The sequence below is a fragment of the Anoplopoma fimbria genome, chromosome 19, assembly GCF_027596085.1.
Source record: "Anoplopoma fimbria isolate UVic2021 breed Golden Eagle Sablefish chromosome 19, Afim_UVic_2022, whole genome shotgun sequence".
NCBI classification, from domain to species: Eukaryota; Metazoa; Chordata; class Actinopteri; order Perciformes; family Anoplopomatidae; genus Anoplopoma; species Anoplopoma fimbria.
The window spans coordinates 26,712,350-26,727,845 of NC_072467.1; the positions used below are offsets into that span (position 1 = coordinate 26,712,350).

Genomic DNA, 15,496 nt, shown 5'->3' on the forward strand with positions numbered 1-15,496 from the left:
TGGTAGAGACCTGTCAATCACAGTAGCCCCGCCCTGAATTATACCCTGCTTTATGGTCTGTTTGACTCTAAATGGAGCATCATTTACTAAATGAACATCATGCTGTATTGAAGAAGACTTGAAACTAGAGATTGAGACCATAAACTCATGTTTACAATGTTTACTGAGGGAATAAATCAAGAGAGAAGTAGAGTCATTTTCTCATAGACTTCTATACAACCAGAGGAGTCGCCCCCTGATGGACAGTAGAGAGAATGCAGCTTTAAGACACTTTAGCATTGGCTTCACTTTTCAGAATCTGGAGGTTGCTGCATTTTTTTAAATTTGGGATCATGATTGAAGTAATTTGTTCACACAAATTAGTTTTTTACGTGTATGTTATCCACATAATCATGAACAAGGAAGTATAAAGACCGCTAACTTTGTATTTCGCGATCTTTTCCTAAACCTCACCAAGTAGTTTGTTGCCTAAATGAAACTGAATTGTTTATTTTGAAGACGGAAATTCATTTTGTAAAGACTGTATGCATGTTATGAGAGGAAATTCACACGTGTTGCTGGCTTTTGTCGGAAAAATAACAAAAAATTAGGAATAACTTTTTGTTAGATATCATACGAACCGTTCTATGGCGGTTCCTGGTTTCCGTTGTATAACTGCCTGGTTGTAGAGATCTGATAGTTACGACTTCATGGTGTCTGTTATTTCACTTTCTTGTGTGATGATCCAAGAAAGACAAGATCCTCCTCTTATTTACCTTAACAAGCAGAAGAAGGGTTAAAAATCCAGAGTCTGGACTGGCTTTTCAAAATAAAAACCAAACAAAGATTTTTGTTGTGTTTAAATCTGCTCTATTGAGGTCAGCATCTGTCCGAGCAGATAGAAAGCCTAAGTGAACATAATCCGTTGTCAACACAGGTCGCTTCTCCGTCTGCAAACTGCATTTCTGCCTGTTTGCTTGTTTCACCTTTCATGTCGTACAGCACCCTGGCCACCCATACGTCTTCCTCCAGAACCCGGCCCTGGTTCTGATTAGTTTCCTCGTCCCATTTCATCCTGTTTGTCAGCCGCTTAGACAGATGTTGAGGCAGGCTGGGAGACAGAGCCGGCAGAAATATGGCCCATCACCGTCCTCCTCACCTCCTCATTTGCTTCACTACTCTATGAAATGATGCTCTAAATGAGCTCATTAGAGTCTGCAGGGTGAAACCTGAAGGGAAGTGAATTTTAATGGGGAAAGGAAACTTTTCGCTGCCTCACTTTATCTGATTAATATTTTTCATAAGAGGTGCAACGTTTGCCAGGTGTTTGAGATACTTTTATGTTAGTTAAATGTTTGAAATTCTAATTTGGACAGGAGAGCTTTAGTCACACTCAAACCTTGAGATTGGTTTGAAAAAGTGGATTTGATGTATTTTTTATGCAAAAACAGGTTTTCTCTGCAGCAGTGCAAAAAAGATGGATGTCATATGTTGAAACATGTGGGACTGTAACTGATTTAGTCTATGTTCATCAGCTGGATATAAATTACTATATATATATATATATAATTTATATATATATATATATAATATAAATACCACAAAGCTCCTGTAAACAGAACACTTTCAGTCATCCATGAGACATTTTAGATCTTTGAAAAAAGAATATGCACTCTTCTGGTCCGTTTGTTATTGTGTCTTATTCTGAAAGCTCACGTCACATCCACATTAATTAATATTCAGCGATGGCATTTAAAATCGTTTAGATAACACTAAGCAAACACTTGTAGCAATACCTACCAAAAGTAATTAGCCGCAATTCGTAGATATCCCATGAAATGAACGTAAATGTTTTTGTTGCGTAACTTTCTTAATGTAGTTAAAGCACCTTCGTCGTTATTTTAACCCAAAAAACAATTTTTTTCTGAACCTCACTAACCTCACATAACTGAGTTTTCTGTGAAGATGGAAGTTTATTTTGAAAAGGCTGTATGCATGAAATGAGTGAGAAGGGCGGCTGTGGCGTAGTGGAGAGCAAGGTAGTTCTCTAATCAGAGGGTCGGTGGTTCGATACCCGGCTTCGGCAGTCGGTGTGTCCTTGGGCAAGACACTTAACCCCAAGTTGCTCCTGAAGGCCATCGGTGTGGACTGGATGATGAATGTTAGTTAGAGTCTGATGGTGGCACCTTGATGGTAGCCTGTCATCAGTGTGTGAATGGGTGAATGATATGTAACATACTACTGACTGTAAGTCGCTTTGGATAAAAGCGTCTGCTAAATGACTGTAATGTAATGTAATGAGAATTGACCTGTGTTGCTTGACTTTTGTAGAAAAAAGCCTTATAATGAGGAGTAACTTTTTCGAAGATATCTTACGAACATGTTGTATGAAGAAAACTTTGCACTTAGCGACACTATCTGTACTCCAACTCAACAAACTCTGACAACACCAGCACCCCTTTTCTGGTTCCTCAGCGGGCAGATCGCGACTCATTGACCAGAGTGTATTTCACCGGTGTGAAATGGTCACGTAAAAATGCAATCTATTGGTTTCATGTACAGGGACATGGAAATGTCACTTTTTCTTCGTGTTGCTCAGTACGATTTCTTTTTGCGTAAAGACACGGTTAGGAAACAAAACCACCTGGTTAGGTTTAGGACTAAACATCCTGGTTGGCCTTACAATAACTGTGTACAGTTGTATGTTTTAGGCAATAAATGAAGATCTCTTTGGGACAAGCCTTGTCGAACAACGGTCTCTTGGTTAAAGCTCTGTATTTGTTGGATCCATCCACCTCCCCTCCTGCCCACCAAAAGTGTCTTTTGTGAATATTTAATACGACATCACCAGCTCTGATTGTTGCTTAGTCAGTGGATGCAGCAAAGGAAAAGTCCTGTATTCAAGCATTTCATTTAAGTGAATAGTGAAATAGAGGCATTATCAGCTAAATGTACTTATATTTAACGTCTGTTCAAGGTGGAGCTTTTAATTCTAATATGATGACGGCATCATATTAGAATTGTTATATTTGAGTCAAATCTGAATCTGCAATAAAACCGGAGACCTTTCTGTCAGGTAAATGTATTAATACAAATTTTCTCTCTGAAGTAGAAGTACTCAGTAAGTCCAGTTGGTTTCCATATTTTTTTAAGTGCTTTCGGGCCTTTTGCAAGTTATCTAGTGGAATAACAAGTTAGGAGTAACACGATTCAACACTTTTCAAATCTAAACATCTTCATACATCGGTAAAGGTAAAGTCTTTTTATTTCCTGTGAACCAGGATGCATTTCACCGGCGTTTCTTACAACGACTTTGGTGTGCGTGTTTTGCTGAGGACCCAAGAAAGTGCAGCTTTGAGTTTAAATTAGTTTTACTTTACTCAATGCTGGACTTAAAAATATTCTTGTCCACATTAATAAGACACAGAAAGATGGGAGCAAAGGGTCCAGGTTGGAGGTAACCCCTTTAATGTGGACCGAGAGCTTTGTTGTCGCGCTGCTTTGCTCGTTTCATTTGACTTCCAAGTCAAGGCTGTGCATGTGTTACCGTGGAAACCCTTTCATGGCCCGGCGTTCGGCGGCTCAAAGGCGAGGAATCAAAGAGACGAGCGGCCACCTTCGTCCTGTTTTCTGTCCGGCACTCAGACACCGAAGGGGGGGGGGCTTGCACACCGATAAACACTCGCTGCCGCCGTGAACTGTTAATTTAAAGGTCAGCGTGAAAGGCTTTAATGCCAGAAGCTATAGCTTTAATGGTATCTGTTATTACCCATAATTCCATTAGACGGCGTGCCTTTTGAATGTTTTCCGTCCACGCTCGTTTGGTCTCGTTCAATCGCTCCCGCTGTGAGAATTTCCTCGGCTGAGTTGAAAAGCAAAGTGAAATTGCATTACTCCCTCTGCTTGGTCCTGTGTCGCTCCGATGCGCTTCATTTCATTAAATCTGTGTTCGAGCGTTAGAGATCCTGTTTGTGTGTGAAATACAAAGACCGCACAGTTTGAGCCCACGTTTACTGTTGGGAAGTATTGCATAGATTATATATGTACAACTTCATCCCCCGCTCTCATAACTCAGAAGAGAAAAATCCACAGATTGCATTGAGGGGGTGGAATCTCACTTACTAAATTTACTTTATTAGTGTACTTGAGTTCATATTTGAGGTACTTGTACTTTACCTGAGTAGTAGAAATGTTTTTGTGCTCCTTTATTCTTCTAATCATCTACATTTTGCAAGGAAATACAATACTTTTTACTTCACTATATTTATCTATTGCCATTTTAACTCACCACTGTCACTTTACATGGCAATTTTTGTCTTCATATGTTCTTGTTTCTGAGTTTTTATACGTCTAAGCCTGAAACATCGGTATGTTTTCAGGTTGTTCGTCCGTACGTCCCTTTATGGTCAACGCGATATCAGTATAATATTTATTATTTATTATATTTATTTCCTTTTGCTGCTGCTGCCACAACCTAATCTCTCCTCCGGGCTCAATAAAAGTTTTTCTTTGTGTTTATCAAAAGGTTGTCTTATTTTATTTTCCTTAAGAGCTTAAGTCTCTTTATAGATGGAAACTTTTACATACAAAACATATAAAGTGCTTATAAATGAAGATGCTTTCTTATAAATTAAAACAACCTTACCTAATAATGTATAGAAGTAGAGCTGAAACTTCTCAAATGAGAGGATTTACGGCTTTTCCTTGTAATAAAGTGTTTATTTTTAATTTTTGTCCAACTAAGAGGTTTACACTCTTGGTTGGAAAGGACCACTTTTATTTGAAATCTTTCAAACAATCAATCGAATCGATTATCACTGTCTGCATTTGACTTTGAAGAAATCCACCTTCATGAAATCGTTGTTGTTAAAATGTCCAAATAGTCCTGTCATCTGTGAATCTAGGTTAAACAAAAACCAGCTGCAGGAGAGTAAAATGTCTTTGCTCCGTTTTCTTGTTTTCAGTCTCTTCAGACTCTCAGTTTTTTTCGTGGAACTGATGTGAACGTTGAGCTGAAAGTCCCGACACAAAGAGAATCAAAGCTCCCGGAAGAAGCTTCGACAAAGACGTCCATGAACGTCAAACAAATTCAATCAACACTTCAATTACCTTATCATTCTTCATTTTTTTTTCATTTAAAGGGATGCTGAATGATGAGTTCCAGGTGATAATATTTATTTTTATAAAAAAAAAAGTATATCTGTAGGATTGAAGTTGAATGCAGCAGCTTCCAGCGGAGATGTTCCCTGAAGAGCTTAAAGTAAATCCTCAGCCCGTTAGAAGCAGCGGGGATTTCCTTATCTGTTTCCACGGGAATGTGAGCACATTCCCACATTATCACATCTGTGTGTGTGTGTGTGTGTGTGTGTGTGTGTGTGTGTGTGTGTGTGTGTGTGTGTGTGTGTGTGTGTGTGTGTGTGTGACTGCGCTGCACGTTGGACTGTAAATTGCACATGACAACTTTTCATGCAGGGTCTGTTAACTGATTATTTCCCACTTTGTCGCCCAAAGTTAATTCCGTGGCTCTGAGCGCAGCAGGAGGAGCCTCAGTCCCTCATTAAAAGCATGCCGCAGTGTGTCCATCTCTAGTATTTCCATATTCATCTGCAGCGTTTCCCTCAGGAAAGCCTCTCGTACGTTCATACACATAAATGTGTTTATCGTCAGAGATGATTCGGTTATGAAATATAATTGAACTAAATCTGCTGATATGTTAGTTCTGTCCGCTGATTGTTTTTTTTTCAGCCTCTGTGTTTTGACCATAGACTTTACATAAGAAGTGGACGTAGTCATCATGACATCATCCACTGGTTTGTGGACTGATGTTTTGAAGCCTCGAGTTCTGTGACTTTGCCGTCGCCATTTTGGATTACGGCCGTCTCCTTGTTGTTTTTTTGCAACCAATAAATGGAAGTTACCATATTTTGAATTAGTGACATAGAGACACCGTATACATCTTTGGTAGAGGCAGCAACCTGTCAATCACAGTGTAGCCCCGCCCCTAAAGCATCCCCTGCTTTATGGTCTGTTTGACTCTAAATGGAGCATCATTTACTAAATGAACATCATGCTGTATTGAAGAAGACTTGAAACTAGAGATTGAGACCATAAACTCATGTTTACAATGTTTACTGAGGGAATAAATCAAGAGAGAAGTAGAGTCATTTTCTCATAGACTTCTATACAACCAGAGGAGTCGCCCCCTGATGGACAGGAGAGAGAATGCAGCTTTAAGACACTTCACATCGGCTTCACACAGCAGAACCGGAGGAAGTTTGCTGCTTGGTTTTGCCTTACCTGATAACTGACCTTTCGCTTAGTCCCGCCTCTTAAAGGCAGACTGGCCAATCACAGAGTAGCATTGTCCAGCTCTTACCAGTGTCATACGACTATCCGTCTCTGCTCCGTAGACTCTCCTCAGTTATCTTCAGATCTTCTTTATTTTCAGTGGATCTGGAGCTCGTCGCTGTTAAACGTTGTGTAATAGTGAAACTTGTTACTCGGAGAGGTTGGAAGGAAATATGCGTTTATAAAACGTTACGTTTCTACCTAAAAACCTGTTGAGCTAACATTAGCAGAGTACGATAGCACATCATTAAGTAGCTTTAGCAGGTCTATGCTACGCTTGTTACTAAATATATACTGAATGTATTTTCATGATTTTAACAGTGAATAAAGAGGAGCAGTGTTGTTCCTTAACGTCATTGTCTCCAGGTGATGTGATCAGTAGCTTTAGCTTCTATCGTTATCTTTAAACCTGTTTTCACTACTGAATCAGTTTGACATCCTGACATACAAACACATATTATAGACCCTTGTCTAATTGTTTTTTGTTTCCTAATAAATGTCTGATCTTCATTCATTGAGTGCAGTTAGTGACAGTGTGGGCTCCGTGGCCACGTTGCTCTGACAGCTTGACGTTGTGGCGGCGAGGCTTAGCAAAGGGTCGATTATGAACCCATTTACAACGGCACAAGATAGGAACTGAAAGTCTGCATGGAAGCAAAGATATAAAAAAAAAGGATGAGCTGAAGAGGGGTTAACAGATTCAGGGCCTGCAAGCTCACTGGACTGTTGTAATGGGAGCTCAAGGTCAGATTTGTGTCCAGGCTGCTGCGTCTTTGATAACTTATCTAATGGTCCGATGGAGAGAGTGTTGTGAATTACCAATTTATCTTTTTTTAACCAGAACAATGAGCTGTCACGGCTTCAAGATGAATCCTCTGCTATTGGTCCTAAAGTGCCTTTATAGCTGGTGAAGAACGTCTCACAATCTGATACTTAGGGATATTATATATATATATATATATATATTTATCTTAACTGAGCACTACTTGGTTCCACATTTACTCGAGAACTGTACCTCAAATAATACAAAATATTATCAACAAATAACCTTTAATAATTAATCATTATCAGATAAAACGTAATTGATCCTTTGAGGAAATTCACGAGATAGTAGTGTATGAGGTAATTAACATTTGCTCCAACCTTTATCCACAGCATTAATGCATTAAGTTATAATCCATGAATATAATATTCTGAGTCGGGCTGTTCCAATGTTGGTAAAAATGTTGTAAAATGCAAGAACTTGTATAAAATCTGAAAAAGCTGATTTTAAATTCAAAGGAAAAAAATAGTAAGTTGAGAAATTCAGTTGAATGAATAGAAAAAGAAAGAAAAACTCTCTATCACTTAGATGTGAGATGATGGTTCTGCCCGACCTCCAAACCTTCAAATATATAATCCCAAACCCTCGTTAAAAACACGGGCCTGTAGGTGAGAGACGCTGCAGCTCCAATCTGACGGCCTGATGGACCTGTGTAATGAAATCAATTTCACTCAGAGCGTCTGAATGAAGTCGTGGGAGAGCGACTCGGCTCTCAGCTCGCTGTGGACGGAGTGACGGTGATAACGGCAGCAGAGTCTTAAATGTTTTTATCTCAATCTTTTCCCCCTGAAGACTCAGAGATCAGCCTGAACCGATCTGAACTCACACAGATCTTCTTTCTTAAACAGACTTAACGCCGTGACTGTTCTTCTCATTTTACAGTATTTATACACAGCACAGTCTCATGGTTATTAAAGTGACGTGCTATATTATATCCAAAAAACACCACTAATAGCCGGTGGGAGGTGGATGGGTCCAACAAGCAACACTGTCAACCAGAGGCCGGTGTTCGACACTGCATTTTGGATTTATGTTCGTAGATTTGTTGCCTAAACCTATGAATTGGTTTTGTAGCCTAAACCTCACCGTTTGGGAATTTGTTGCCAAAACTTAACCGTTCGTAGATTTTTATCCTAGACCTAACCGTTCATGGTTTTGTTGCCTAAACCTTAGACCAACCAAGATGTTTTTCTTTAACTTAACAAAGTGGTTTTGTTGCCTAAACCTAAGTTGTCCTGAAAAGAAAATTGTGCTGAAGTACACAAAAAAAACCACGCAATTCATGTCCCTGAAACCATGAACCATGAAACCAAAAGATTAAACTTTTTGACTATTTTACAAATTGTTGTGAGACTGTGTTGTTATACAACTACAGTGCTGCAGTGGTGGAATGGAACTCATTACATTCACTCAAGTACTGGACTTAAATTTGAGGTATTTGTACTTTCCTTGAGTACGTTCTTTTCTTGCTGCATTTATCTGAAAACTTTTGTTATTGTCGTAAATGAAATACTTAAAAATGAGCTCCACCTCAACCAACTACAGCAGTAAAATGATGCTTTTACATTAAAGCATGAGTGATAATAATCTAATAATAGGGACATTTTACTGAGTACATGTTCCAGATTACACTCGCATACTTTTACTTGAACAACACATTTTCAATGCAGGACTTTAACTTGTACTGTGTGGTGTTTTAGGCTCAACAGTTAGGGTTGCCAGGTTGCTTTTTGCAACCATTTAAGAAATGTGCAACCAATTCTTGACCTTTGGTTGCCATCAGTGGCAACAACTTTTGAAGATATAAAAAATAGGGACAGTCAACAGCAAAACAGGCACTCTAAAATAAATACGATTTTAGTATTTGTTGCATTATTGATATTTAAATATCAAAATATTATTCATGTAGACAATGGTGAAGCAAATGAAGTTGTTTGAAAGTTCAACATCACAAACAGATGTACAGATTGATTCAACTGACAAAGAACAACCTGAACCTGAACGAAAAACAGTAATTCAACAACATACAAACCATACATTTGTCACATTTTCATTATTTAGCTGACATTTTACTGCGTAATATTTGATTTCTTCAAAAAATAACATGGCTAAAAATGTTCAGCATATCTTCAGTTTCAGCAACCAAAATCTGATGCCTGGTTGCCAGCCTCTCAACCACTAGTGTTGAGCCCTGTATTAGTCCACACATATTTCCTCCCAAATTGCACTGCTGCTTTAATTGAGAAGCGACAATAAGTTATTATTTTACCTCCTTTGTGCATTCATTTCTTGATAATTTACTCTCAAGAAGAACTCATTTCCAAGAAAACTTTCTTTGGAAGAAATGCTCCATTCCAACCCAAGTGTATATTTACTGATCAACCATTTATTATCGTAAACTGTACTCCATATGCTGCTGTAAGCCTGCAAATTTCCCCGCTGCGGGACTAAGAAAGGATTATCTTATCTTATATATCTTGAATTGTGTTCTTGAAGTTACACCTTTGGTTCGCAACAGAAGAAGCAACAGAAACACTACTTGCTTTGTCTCTGTTTGAATATCTCACACATAAAGTCAGGCTTTGTGTAGCGATACCTCCAGTCTTGCCTTTTTATGTCTTTGCTGCAGTAATCTTTAAACTCTCCCGCTCCAGTTCCACCTCCACCTCCTTAAAAAACCTCTCAGACGGCTTCGCTGTTTAAACAATCGAGGTCAGACCAAACAGACGTGAATATTTTCAGCTTCCCTCGAGAGTTCCTGCGACAATCGGCGGGTGAGTCGCCCCTGCCTTCAAAAAAAAGAAAGAAAAGAGAACGACAGAAAATCCACTCCGGAGCCAATTAAGCTGGAACATCTTTTACAGTCTGAGGTTTGGCTCTTCTGCAGCCTCTCCTGTGCTTTTCTTCACTTCCTGACAGAAGCACAAAGTTCATCTTCAAAAACTCCGCCACCGCTCTCGTTTATGTTTCCCCGGAGGGCAACGCTGCAGGAACGATATCACAAACTTCAAGTGCGTTTGTGGCGGCGGAGCCTTCAGTAGGAGTTTAATGATGTGACGACGAGAGAAAACATCAACTTTTGTTACCGAACCTTGAAGGGAAACCCGAGAACAGGAAGTCATTACATTAAAGGAAATGAATAAAAGCTGTGATAAAGAAGAAGGCCGTGAGATTAAACCACGTCCTCCTTCTTTCAACAGCTCTCTCAGGAACTGAAGAACCTCTCAAACAAAGAGATGGATAATGAAACCTGCCGTTAAACCTCTACGTATTATCAATTAAGTCTTCTCTAATGGCGTCACCGAGCCAGATTAAATCTCGTCAACCAACACAGACTGTTCTCAGATCAGTTTTTTTCTAGATGTGATTGTTACGTTTGTTAAGAGAGACGCTGGCTAGACTGATTCACAAAGCAATCTGGAGTCACGGCAGTGGTTTAAACTGCGACAGGTGCACATGTAGTTTCACAGGTTTATACTCCTCTTCATTCTCATCTTCAGCTCTTAGACTGAGACAACAGTTATGTCACTAAAGGGGCAATTTGTGGTACACAGTAAACAATAAACATAATTTAAACAATATTAAAACCCATAAAAACAAAGACTTTAATAATGTTCTCAGTAAATACTCTTATTCCCTGTCTCCTACACCAACATTTTCCACAGTTGTCTTTAATATTAAAGGTGCTCAACATGCAATTACAGTATATCTATTGCCTCCACATGGCTTTCAACATGGCAAAGGCTGAGGCACCAGGCGAGACCAGGCGGTAACCTCTGGGTCTGTAAAGTGAAGCCAATGCCGTAGTGTGTTAAAGCTGCATTCTCTCTCCTGTCCACCAGGGGGCGACTCCTCTGGTTGTATAGAAGTCTATGAGAAAATGACTCTACTTCTCTCTTGATTTATTCCCTCAGTAAACATTGTAAACATGAGTTTATGGTCTCAATCTCTAGTTTCAAGTCTTCTTCAATACAGCATGATGTTCATTTAGTAAATGATGCTCCATTTAGAGTCAAACAGACCATAAAGCAGGGGATGCTTTAGGGCGGGGCTACACACTGATTGACAGGTCTTTACTAGAGATGTATACGACGTCTCTACGTCACAGTCCAAATATGGTCACTTCCCTTCACTGGTTTCAAAAAACTAGGCTCCAAAGGCGAGTCAATCCCCATAGACCTTCATGTTAAAATGCCTAACTTTAGAGCACAAAATGACTCCACTCTACATTTACATAGAGAATATAACATGCCGCTATATTAATCTTCTGATTATTGTATAGAGAACCTTTAAGGGCCCTCCTCTTCTGTCTTATCGTCTTTCTGCTTTTAAGGTAGCAAGTCTTTGGGAAGAGATGAAGTAAACTCAACCCAAAGTATTTTGTGAACACTTTCTACAGTCGATGCTGCGTGACGGCATCATTAGCGATAATTTGACAGTGTTTAGTGCGTGGCAGCACTAATAACCCCCCCCCCCCCCCTGACCTTTGTTTCAGAGACTGTAGCTGAAGGTTTAATAATCTCTGTCGTGACACATCGCTGCCGCGGCGTGAAGATAAGATCAAGACAAACAGTGAAGATAATTAAAACATTACAGAAGAGTCTTAATGGGGAAATAATTAACCACAGTCAACAGACAAACAGGAGCAGAGACGAAGCGTGCTGGTTAACAGACCTACAGATAGAAGCAGATGTGGTGAAGCTTTTGCTGCCAGATGTTCATAGTCCGGACTCCATCAGTTTGGTGATCCCCGAAATTGACATCTACCTACGAAAAAGTAATGCACTGTTCATAGTTGACGAAATCAAACGTAGGTAGTGTTACAAATTAGGAATTTAATGGAGTTACAGGATGTAGACCTCTTGACATTTCAGGACTTTAGGGAGTGACAAAAAAAAAGGTTTTGACATGCCTTTGTTAACTGTTTCAATGACACTGGTTGAGTTTAGAGTTCAGCAATTTAACATATAACCTGTTTGACTCAATGTATAACTGGGATAGAATTAAAGTAATACAACATTTGACAACAAATACTGTTGTCAGGAAAAAAACGCCTGAGCATGAAAGTTTGGGTTTTCCCGAGACACCATTAGGAACGTGAATAACACCATTATTTCCAGGGCAACAATAGAGGATTTTCAAAATAAAGGCGGATCATTGGCCCCAGATGGAGGGGTTTAAGATAAGATAAGATAAGATAATCCTTTATTAGTCCCGCAGCGGGGAAATTTGCAATTTACTTCTTGCTCAAAGAATAAACTCTAATGCATCGAACTCTGACCGTTCACTTGATTTATTTGAACATTTTTTGGGACTCCAATAGCAGCAAAATAAAATAAAAGACTAACTATTGGAGCGGTAGTTTGGACTTTATTGACTGGCCCAACCTGAGCTCATGGTTCCCAGCACCTTGCTCTGATTGGTTGAAGTCCAACATAAATGTATTGACTCTGTGATCGGCTAATATGACTTTGAGACTGATCCTGAAGTCTTGCTGTTTAGATACTCAGTGTCTCTCCGTCTTTCTCTCTTCCAGGTGGAGTTTGCATCGCTCAGTCTCTGAAGATTCCTCGGGAGCCGAGACCCGGCGAGTTCGACAAGATCATCCTTCGTCTGGTGGAGACGCCCAACGCCCGCGCCGTCATCATGTTCGCCAACGAGGACGACATCCGGTAAAAACACACACGGACGCACACACAAGTTTGATTGTGTGAGGATTGGTGGGATTCATTCTGTACCTCTAAATGAAATATAATATTCAGTTTTTTACTTGTTTTCACCCCAAAAACATGAAGACACTGGGTAGTTTACAGAAACAGATAGAAAACAGGGTGAATTTAGGTTCAGTTCCTCCTTCTCTATGTCCTCCTTCCTTCCTCTACTTGGTCTTTCCCTCTTTATCTCCTCCTTTCTTCCTCTACCTCCTGCAATTCCTTCTCCTTCACATCTTTCTCTAGTTCCACCTTCCTTCCTCTTTCTCCTACTTTTTTCTCTGCCTCCTTCTTCATTCCTCTGTCTCCTTATGCCCTTCTTTTCCTGATCGTTCCTTTCCCTACCTCCTTATTCCCTCTATCTCCTTCTTCCTTACTCTACCTCCTCCCTTTCCTACTCCTCCTCTTTGTTTACCTCCACCTTCTTTTTCTATCTCCTCCTTACTTCCCCTACTTCCTCCCTCCCTCTCCATCTCTTCCTTTCATTCTCCTTCTCCTCTTTCTCTACCTCCTACTGTCCTTTTACTCATCTTTATTTCCTTCACTCTCTCCTTCTTCTTCCCCATCTCCCTCTTTCCTTCTCCATCACCTCCTTTTAGATATTTTCTATATCTTCCCTACTCTCCTTATTCCCTTCTCTTCCTAATCCTTTCCTTAACTACCTTCTCCATCTCCTCCTCTCTCTCTACCTGCACCTTACATCCTTTATCTTTATCCTCCTCCTTCCTTACTCTGTCTCCTTCTCCCCTTCCCTTCCTCATCCTTTCCATCACTATTGTGTCCTTCCTTTCTCTACCTCCTTTCTTTCTCTGCCTCCATATACCATCCTTCCTCTGTCTCCTTCTTTCCCTCTGTACCTCTTCCTTTACTTCACTCCCTTCTCCTTCCCTCTCTACCTCCCTCTTTTCCTCTCTAGATCCTCCCTTCCTTTGTCTCCTTCTACCAGTCTCTACCTCTTCTTTTACTTCACGACATCACCCATCCTTCCACCATCTCCTCTTTCGCTCTCTTATTCCTTCTTTCCTTCTCTATCTTCACCTACTTTCCTCTATCTCCTTCTTGACTCTTCCTCTAGCGCCACCATGAGGTTGACATTTGTGGCTTTGCGTCTAATGTCTCGACAATTATTTGATGGATTTCCGTGACATTTGCTCAACACATTTTTGTCCCTAGCTCCACCCTGTAATGTCACATCTGGTTGCAAAAAGCCAAGATGGCGACCACCAAAATGCCGATCTTGAGGCTTGAAAACCGTAGTCAACAAACGAATGGATGACATCATGCTGACTACGTTCACGTCTTCTATAAAGTCTATGCTCAAACACAGATTTTCCTAAATGAAACCTCACAGATTCACTGGCATTGCTGTGGATTTTTACCATTTGGTCCAATTTATTCATTTCCAATGTATTTATTTATAGATTATTATTTTTCTTCACGTTTTCTAGCAAATAAAAAAAACTAGGAATACTCTTTTGGTCATTTCTGAAGGACACTGCGTTGAACACAAACTGCTAACAGCCATTTCCCTCCGATTCATCTGGAATGAGTCTCTAAATATAACACACACACTCAGTTCACACTTCAGTATAAAAACAGATTAAGATAACAAGCTTCCAATTATCTGAGAGAGCTTCACAGTGAGCCTCACACACACACACACACACACACACACACACACACACACACACACACACACACACACACACACACACACACACACACACCATATCAGTGTAACAGCTGATGTTAATCTGAAATCATCCGTCTCCTCGTCTTCTCTCTGGATGAGTGAAGATGTAAAGAACCACACTGATGATTTAATGTAATCATTTAATAAAAACACGACGATGAAATTAACTTTAAACGTCTCAGCAACTGTTCTTTTGATTGCCGTCTGTTTGGTTTACTCATCATCACCATGTTATACCCGCAGCAGCTAACTTCCTTCATCAGCATTAAGCGCAGAAACTATTTAGTGTTTCGTGCTAATTAGCAAACGTTAGCATGCTAACACTCTGAGCTGATTAACGTCTCTGCCTCCTCCTTCCTTACGCCCTTTACTTCTCCATCATCTTCTTTCCTTCACCACCTCATCCTTCCCTTTTTCACCTCCTCATTCCCTTCTCTGCCTCCTTTTTTCTCCTCCACCTCCCACTTTCCTTCTCGTCATCTTTCTTTCCTTTACTTACTCCTGATTCCTTCTCTACCTCTCTCTTTCCCTCTTACCATGGCACCTCCTTCCTTCTGTCTCCTTTTCCCCCTTCTCTACCTCATCCTTCTCTTTTTTACCACCTTTTTGCTCTCCCTTTGCTCCTCCGCCTCCTACTTTCCGATTCCTCACCTTCCTTTCCTATACTAACTCCTCCTTCCTTCTCTACCTCCTCCTTTTCTACTTCATCAACATCTTCTCCATCTCCTTCCTTGCTCTGATTATTTTTTACCTTCTCAAACTCCTCCTTCCTTTCACACTCCGTCTTCCCTTCTCTACCTTCTCTTCTTCTTCCTTTCTCCATCTCTTTCTTCCCTCGCTTCCTCCTTCCTTTTTCCATCTCCTAGTCTATCTTCTCCTCCCTTTCTATTTCTCTATTTCCTACCTTATCTCCTCCTCTCCTCCTCTCCCTCCTTCTATAGC

General features: G+C 40.2%; 1 protein-coding gene across 1 annotated transcript in view; it reads left to right on the forward strand.

Annotated features, from left to right (window-relative positions):
* Positions 1–15,496, forward strand: part of LOC129108674 (metabotropic glutamate receptor 8-like) — a 118,892-nt gene that overhangs the window by 52,393 nt on the left and 51,003 nt on the right. The window contains exon 3 of the mRNA XM_054620556.1: positions 12,687–12,822. Coding sequence (XP_054476531.1) covers positions 12,687–12,822 — 136 coding nt within the window. The remainder of the gene's footprint in view (positions 1–12,686; positions 12,823–15,496) is intronic.